This window comes from Rhizophagus irregularis, chromosome 5 (assembly GCF_026210795.1).
Source record: "Rhizophagus irregularis chromosome 5, complete sequence".
In the NCBI taxonomy this organism is placed as follows: domain Eukaryota; kingdom Fungi; phylum Glomeromycota; class Glomeromycetes; order Glomerales; family Glomeraceae; genus Rhizophagus; species Rhizophagus irregularis.
Genome location: NC_089433.1, coordinates 3,193,578 through 3,202,415, shown reverse-complemented (window position 1 = coordinate 3,202,415; position 8,838 = coordinate 3,193,578). Strand labels below are relative to the sequence as shown.

The 8,838-nt window shown below is 28.7% G+C and overlaps 1 protein-coding gene across 1 annotated transcript; it reads left to right on the top strand.

Moving 5' to 3' along the window:
* Positions 1–8,291: 8,291 nt before the first annotated feature.
* OCT59_025226 (uncharacterized protein) lies at positions 8,292–8,561 on the top strand (the record flags this gene model as incomplete). The annotated part of the gene is made up of 1 exon (XM_066137006.1): positions 8,292–8,561. The coding sequence occupies one exon, from the start codon at positions 8,292–8,294 to the stop codon at positions 8,559–8,561; it is 270 nt and encodes an 89-aa protein (XP_065991951.1).
* Positions 8,562–8,838: the final 277 nt, after the last annotated feature.

Below are 8,838 nucleotides of genomic sequence, written 5' to 3'. Positions count from 1 at the left end.
AGTTAATACTTGATGAGTTATTCACAATTTTCACAACAGTACTCATTCACGAATTTTATTTTTTTCATTTTGTCACTTCAGAGCGTATTATGAGCACTTTATCCAAAGTAAACCAACTTCTTATATTAATTGAAAGTTGTTTAGCATGTCAAAATCTACTTGAATATTAATTTTCACAAAGGTACAGTTAATACTTGATGAGTTACTTACGATTTTCACAATAGTACTCATTTACGAATTTTATTTTTTCCCGTTTTGTCACTTCAGAGTGTATTTTGAGCACTTTAATCAAAGTAAATCGACTTCTTTTATTAATTGAAAGTTGTTTAGCATGTCAAAATCTACTTGAATATTAATTTTCACGATGGTACAGTTAATACTTAATGAATTATTCACAATTTTCACAATGGTACTTATTTACGAATTTTATTTTTTTCCGTTTTGTCACATCAGAGCGTATTTTGAGCACTTTAGTCAAAGCAAATCGACTTCTTTTATTAATTGAAAGTTGTTCAGCAGGTCACAATCTACTTGGATATTAATTTTCACGAAGGTACAGTTAATACTTGATGAGTTATTCACGATTTTCACAATGGTACTCATTTACGAATTTTATTTTTTTCGTTTTGTCACATCAGAGCGTATTTTGAGCACTTTAGTCAAATTAAATCGACTTCTTTTATTAATTGAAAGTTGTTCAGCAGGTCGCAATCTACTTGGATATTAATTTTTATGAAGGTACAGTTATTACTTGATGAGTTATTCACGATTTTCACAATGGTACTCATTTACGAATTTTATTTTTTCTATTTTGTTACTTCAGAGCGTATTTTGAGCACTTTAGCCAAAGTAAATTGACTTCTTTTATTAATTAAAAATTGTTCAGCAGCTTAGAATCTACTTGAATATTTATTTTAATGAAGACACAGTTAATATTTGTGGAGTTATTAATTTTTTATAATTGTGCGTATTACATTGAATTACAACATCAGGAAATTTTATAGTGCGAAAAATTGCGTAAGTTTACGATTTTGTAAGTTTACGAAAGTTTATGGCATAATATTTCGAAAAATTTCAAAATATTACGTAAGTTTACAATTTCGTAAGATTTATGTGATATTACGGTTAAAATATTACGTAAGTTTTCAATATCGTAAGATTTACGCAATATTACGGTCAAAATATTCTGCAAATTTACGAAACTGTAAACCTGCGTAATATTACGGTTGAAATATTTCGAAAATTTACGAAACTGTAAACCTGCGTAATATTACGGTTGAAATATTTCGAAAATTTACGAAACTGTAAACCTGCGTAATATTACGGTTAAAATATTTCGAAAATTTACGAAACTGTAAACCTGCGTAATATTACGGTTGAAATATTTCGAAAATTTACGAAACTGTAAACCTGCGTAATATTACGGTTAAAATATTTCGAAAATTTACGAAACTGTAAACCTGCGTAATATTACGGTCAAAATATTCTGCAAATTTACGAAACTGTAAACCTGCGTAATATTACGGTTGAAATATTTCGAAAATTTACGAAACCGTAAACCTGCGTAATATTACGGTTGAAATATTTCGAAAATTTACGAGATTGTAAACTGCATATGCAGTAGAACGTATACAAGGGGCATGTGATACTATTGAATAATCAAAAATAATATAAACACCTTTTCTTTTATATAAACACCTTTTTTTTTTAAGTTTGGGAAAGCAAATTTATTTTTATTTACGAATTTTTTATTATTTACAATTTTTATGTTAAAAATTAAAGTAAATTCTAATTTTTATTATAACTTAATAAAAAAAATACACATTTGATACTTGTTCGCTACTATTTTATAAAATAGTACCCAGGCTGTACGGCATGGACGTCAGTATCAGTCACAGCCCAAAAAAAACGTGAGTCTCCAGCCGATATTTGGTACGGACTGGGCCTAGCTACTCACTTAATAAATAATAAAAAAATAAAAATAATTATCTTCTTCTACGATACGTAGGTAAGTTTCTCCTTGCCCTACGATCGTCACGCGTAACTAAAATTGATCAAATTTATCAAATTTAAAACATGAACGTAAATATTAATTATAAATTTTATTATAGTATAATTACCCAGCCTCTCCCAAAATCTCGTTCTAAATTCGCGATAATATCTTGCGCCGGTACGCGTCCACAGCCGCCGCCCAGGGTTACCATTACGATAAAGGACATAGTTCTAAATATCAAAATCAGTTTGAATATTCGGTAAATACATTTAATTTATATGAATGTAATGTTATTTATTTACTTACATGGTAATCCCTGACGAGGTTCCTCCACTTTTGGCTGCACTGTTGCCCGGAAACCCTCGTTCGAAATATTCTATTTATTCTGATTCAATTAAATGGATTGGTTAATTTGAATTTAAATTCTTTCTTAAAGAAATTATAGATATTAGTCATATGAACCTATTGGCAACAGAGTCCCAAAAATCTTGGCGGCTTCTACCATTAATATTATGGTAGGCACGGTTTCTGTCGCGGCGTATGTCGACAAGTTCGTCCATCATAGCCCAGTTCCAATGGACGTTATAGGAACGACGACGTGTTTGGCGAGGCATTATTAGATTTGATTTGATTTTTATAATTTGATTTTGGGATGAGTAAAAATTTGAAAGAAAGTCGTAAAATGTCACTTTAAATAAAATTTGAACAATACCTCTTTGGTTTGATTTTATTTCTCGTTTCAATTAAAATTTAATTTATTAGACTTTTCATCATTAAACATATTAATTAAATCTCATGCGGATATGGATTATCTAAATATAAATATCATGATTCTAAATATAAATATAAATCACTTAATTTATTTTAATTTTTTTTTAAAAAAAAATCTTAGTTTGATTTCAATTAAAAATAATTAAAAATCATGTACATGATTTCAATTAAAAATAATTAAAAATCATGTACATGTTTTGGTTATTTAAATATAAATATCAATATATTATATTTAAAAATAAACCAATTTATTATTAGCACATTCTATTGAATTTTAAAAAAATCAATTTTTTTTTTAAAAAAAATCATCAATATATCATATTTAAAAATAAAACAATTATATTCTGATTAAATATTTTGCGTACATTTCTTAAAAAAATCATAAAAAAAATCTTGTACGTCGTACATGCAATTACTAAATATCATCCCCTCGTGATAAATAAAAAATTACGCAACACAAATTCAACACAAACTCAACACAAATTTAACAAATTTAACGAAATTTGGCCAAAATTAATAATTTTTTACCAGAATTATCAACACAAATTGAACACAAATTGAACACAAATTTCAGTCACGATTTATTTATGTCACACCCGTATTGTTAATAATTAAATAAATAAATCTGCATTTTATTTATGATATGGGAAACGTGACCATAAATTCTTTAAGGATATAATTTTATTAAAATAAAATCAAAACTCCTATATCAAGTGACTAAAAAATATATTTATTTACGAAATATTCATTTTGTTTATCAAATCGGGGTACTATGTGAACGACACCATGTATAGACTCTATAGCTACAAAGTTATATAATTCTATCAATTTTAAGTGAGGACATCCATATAAATATGGGTTCCTTTTAGATTTAAAATCGTACCATTGAATTAATGCGAGATTTAGCGGTGGGTCTGTTAATACTTCTGCTAACAATAAGGCCTATAAATAATAAATATTTATTAATACTTTATAATAAATTATTACATAAATTGGAAAAATACCTGTCCATAACAAAGTCCTTTGTCTGATATATAATCATTTGATTCTTCAGAATCCATTGAAATAGCTATGTCGCTAAACCATACTTTATTATGATACCTGTTTGTGGCACGCATTATGGCACCATTTTCCAGTGTTACCGATCCGTATATGTTTATTCGGGTTTCACCAATAATTGCGAACCCATCAAGTAAATCTAGATATGAATCCGTACAACTTATAAATCTAGCAAAACCGGTCTGCATTTTATTGTCTACGGAATCTTTTTTTTCATTAAAAAATGTATTTGCATCTTGTAAAGAGAAATCAAAGAGTCTTGCAGAAAATTTACAAGTGCGAGGTGTTTTTGCCGGATTCACTGAATGTTGAGACATTCTAATAGATATTGCTTGACGTTTTATCTATTAATTTAATTTCCATCTTAAGTTATATAATAAATATATACAATAAATAAATTTCCAAATACTTACAGTTCGTAAAAGCTGAGGTTCGACATCTTTTTTATTGCTAATTCGGTAGGGTATTTTAACGAAATATTTGTGGAGACTTTCGTAAGTTTCTGTGGTATAGCCATTTATTGCGCCATAAGATCGTATTGAGTCAATAATGTGATAAACCCATGAATGCAATTTAGGCAACTTCAAATTGGAAGGAGAAACAAATTTAAAAGCCTTGACAAACATCCGCGCCCATCTATGTATTGCATCCTAAAATTTAAATGTTAATTTAATTTATTTAATTTAAATTTTCGATTTTACTAAAATTTTAATACATACATTAAATTTCTCCAAGTCACTTTCACTAAATTCTTCATATCTACTTAAAATATACATTTCATTCCAATATTCGTACAATTTCACAAGATCATCATTATTTACAAAATTATCTACTTCGTTATTATTTTCATCATATAAATTATCAATAACAAATATCATGACTTTCATCAAACTTCGATATTCATTAGCAGTTAATCTTGCAATTGACTGCAGTCCATTGGAAAAAATTTTAATGGCGGGAAAACGTGGAATTGCTGCTAGACGGCGATCTACTTCTTCAACTAATTTATTACCATTAACATGTTGCAATTTTAAGATATCGCACGTGAAGATAATTTGATAACGAAATAAACCCAAATCTAAATGATGCATTCTGTCAGGAACAGTAGCCAAGTAGATATTTATATTCCTTGATAATATAAATATTTATAATTAATATATATATATGTTATTATAATTATTTCTACTTTTGCATACTTACGGCAAATCCCAAAAAAAATTAGGTACAGATTCTATGCAAACAGATTTTTGTGTATCATTTTCAAAATATTTACGCATTTCATCATGAGTTCTTAGTATTACATCGTTAACCGATAAGTTTATATTTGCAAGATTGTCCCTTTTAATTAAACAGGAGTGACATGGAAGGCTTGAATTGGAGGATTTATAAACTAAACAAAAACTTGCGGCTTCTGGCCAATCTGCAATAATAGTTGAAACTCTAGGATAAAACCAGGTATTTTCATTATTTATAAAAAGGTCTATACCATCTTTTAATAAAATAATTGGTTCTAGTAAATGACGTAAAGATTTATGAAAGGTATCACGAACCAGATCTTTATTTGCAGCTTCTAAAATTGGTAAATATCCCAAAAGTTGCTTTGCATCCTGTTTATTACGACGCCATATTGGAATATTGCCTAATGAAATATATATTGGATGCAATTGACTTTTTCCTAATGTATCTGTAGTTGTTGCATCTGAATATAAAATAATTGATAATAATTTGGAACCAGTAGGTAAGGATTCTTGCGTAGTTTTCCACCATTTTCCAGTGTTTTGTTCACTGTAAATACTTTCTCTATTATACTATAAAATAATATAAATAAATTAAAATAAATATTATTTAAATTATTGAATTAACTAATATTTACTATTTACCTCATAGTTTTCGTAAGATAGCGCAAAATTTTGTGTTATGTCAGGAACAGTTAAGATATTTTTGATGCACTGTATTAAGTTTTGATAATAAAGAAAATAATCTTTATCCTTATGTTTTGTTATAAGAACTTTACTAAATTCTAAATTAGAAAACTTCATATTATTCATAAATGCTCGTCCCTGTTCAATATTTTTTGGTAATGGTGATTCTGTAAGATTTGAATGTTTATTAAAAAAACGTATTATTTCATTACCACCTTTATTGTTTATTTTATATTTTGTTACTAATAACATTAGATCTTTATAAGCATCATTAGGAAATTCTGTGCAAGTTTTGGTATTGAGATTTTTGGGTTCTTCAAAAATTTCAGGCTCTTCAGATGAATCTAATATATTTTCAAAGTTACTATCTTCAAGGCTCATCTCTGATATTGCACTTCCAATACTGTCAAATGACATATTTTGTACATTATTATCATCATCCACCTAAAATTATAAACCAAAATGAGTTAGTATAATTTGAGCTTTTTCTTTAAAAAGAATAATCTGGAATAACATAATTACCTCAACTTTATCATTTTCATATTCACTACTTAGATTACTTCTTGTATCCATTTCACTGCTATATTTTTCACTATCATTATTATCATCATCATCTTCTACTTCTACTTCTACATTTTTTAAGCATTTTTGGGCGTGTTGAGTATATGCAAAGCGTTGACTGAATATTCGCATACAAAGGGGGCATTTGAAACTCATGTTACTAAATTAACGCGTCAAATTTGATGAAAAGTATCAATTCACTATTTAATTTATATGAGATTATGTGTGCTAATAAAATTATATTGCAAATTCATTGTAAAAATTTAATGAATTAATTGAATGGATTACAATTGATTGAGTTATTTGAATAGACACGACTACGCAAATTTACGCATTAATGAATGGAACTGGCTGTAAGAATCTGGTGGCTAATATCGCGGAATCATTCGCAATTTTACGCATTATAGCAAAATTTAAAATATGCGAAACACTCAGCAATTTTGCTGTCGGGAACTTGCCGAGTTCGTGGGTTGGCAAATCTAAAAATAAATGTAACAAGTCTATGATGTACCATATAAATATTGTTTATTATTTTATTTACTATTTCAATTTGCCGGCAACCTGCCAAGTGAATCTGACAGCAAAAGTGCTGAGTGTTTCGCATATTTTGAATTTGCTGTAACGGGCTGTAAGAATTCGGATGGCCGGCTAATCATCTGATAATCAGCCGCAAATTTATTGGCTTAACACGGCAAATCACTTTTACAATAATGGACGGATGATCAGCCACAAATTTATGCGATAATCAGGTTATAAGCGCTATCAATCTGATCAGCCAAATGAGTTCACTGGCTGCAACTTTTTTTTCCATGCATAAAAGCCCCAACATGTGTAACATGTTATTTTTTTATAAATTGGATTTGATTAATATTTCGATTGTACTATGTATGTGCTTTTACGAGAGTTTTTTTTTAAAGTTCTCTTATAAAAGTGTTACAATATTTTTTCGTAATATCACGATGCAAAATTTTTGCATTAGTACATTCATTTTTCGTAATATTTCGCATTAGTTCATCCATTTTTCGCAATATTTCGCAAGTTTTTTTTCTTTTTTAAGTATAGAATGGCGGAAATTACCTTATGACAGCTTGCCTCCTTTTTCTGAATTTCTGATTCATGTATTTCCCCCTTTTTCCTCATCCTTTTCGAATTTTCTAGTTCACCTTTTTCTCATATATTTCCTCTTTTTTCTCATATATTTCCTCTTTTTTCTCATATATTTCCTCCTTTTTTCTCATATTTTCGTTTCAAATTTATTATCATAATGGCTACAAAGCGTGGCGAAAGAAACGAAGAATTGACGATAATGAAAGATTTTCAAAACGTAGTACTGAGGGTGTAGCGGAAGCCGAGAAGCGAGTGAGAATATCCGATGATAGTGTTGATGGTATATACGACATAATATGTATCATATTCTTTATAAAAGAAATTATATAATATATAGTTAAATTATATTTTATTGTTAAAGTTAATAAAAAAACAATAGAAAAACTATTAAGAACCAATTCGCAGATAATTTCTAAGCTTGAAGTTCTTATCACCGGACAAAAAAATTCTCAAAACCCGTCTCTCGAGCATAGAAAAAAAGCTCAACGATAATAACAAAAATAATAATAATACAATAGATCCGGAGTATGTAAAGGTAATAAAGATGAATATTATTTAATGTAAACCTGAAATGCTAACCTCGTTTGATTAGGAGCTCGTTAAGAAGGTGTCGAAAATTTTATTTGAAAATTTTGTTTATCCTTCGCAAGACGAGTACAAACTCGCTACCGAAAAATATTTAAAAGACGAAAATCCGGAATTTATGCGCCAGTTCAAAAAAAATCAATGGATTATTTTTTTCGAAAAAAAAATTGCCCCGACTGTAAGTTAAAGCAATTATGAATTTTATTAAATTTCATACTAACATTTTTTTTTAATAGTTAGTACAACAACATAGAAGCATACGAGGGACGTTCACGTCTAGAGTTAAAGACGTTATGTATTCTGTTTTCGAAGCGACTGGGCATAAATTACCGTCTATTAACACTCAGGCTAGTCCGTCAAAGATTCAGGAATGGAAGAGTAAGGCGGAGGTGAAAAGATGTTACAACAACCTATTTAAAAAGGTTAAAGATGGGCAACCTACGACATATATGTCGCTGATAATTGATAAGTTGCGAAAAGAAAATAAAAATCCCTCAAAAACACAAATAGCGTATGCGATTAGCATATGTGAAACGTACTTAAATCCTAATAATCAAAACTAGGGATGGGCAAAATGCGGAAATTTCATTTTATCACGCGCATGATGCGCATAATGCGCATCATGCGCATCATGCACATGATACACATAGTACTGTTATACAGAAAAAAAAAAAATACGATTTCTTTACAAAAAAATAAAATTTTTTATTATTTATTTTACTGAATTATTAACAAGATACATCAGAGTCATCAGCTTCATTATCATTAAAACTCTCTTCGTTTTCACTACTACTATTTACATCATCATAATCACTTTCTTCATTTTCGCCTGAACTTTGA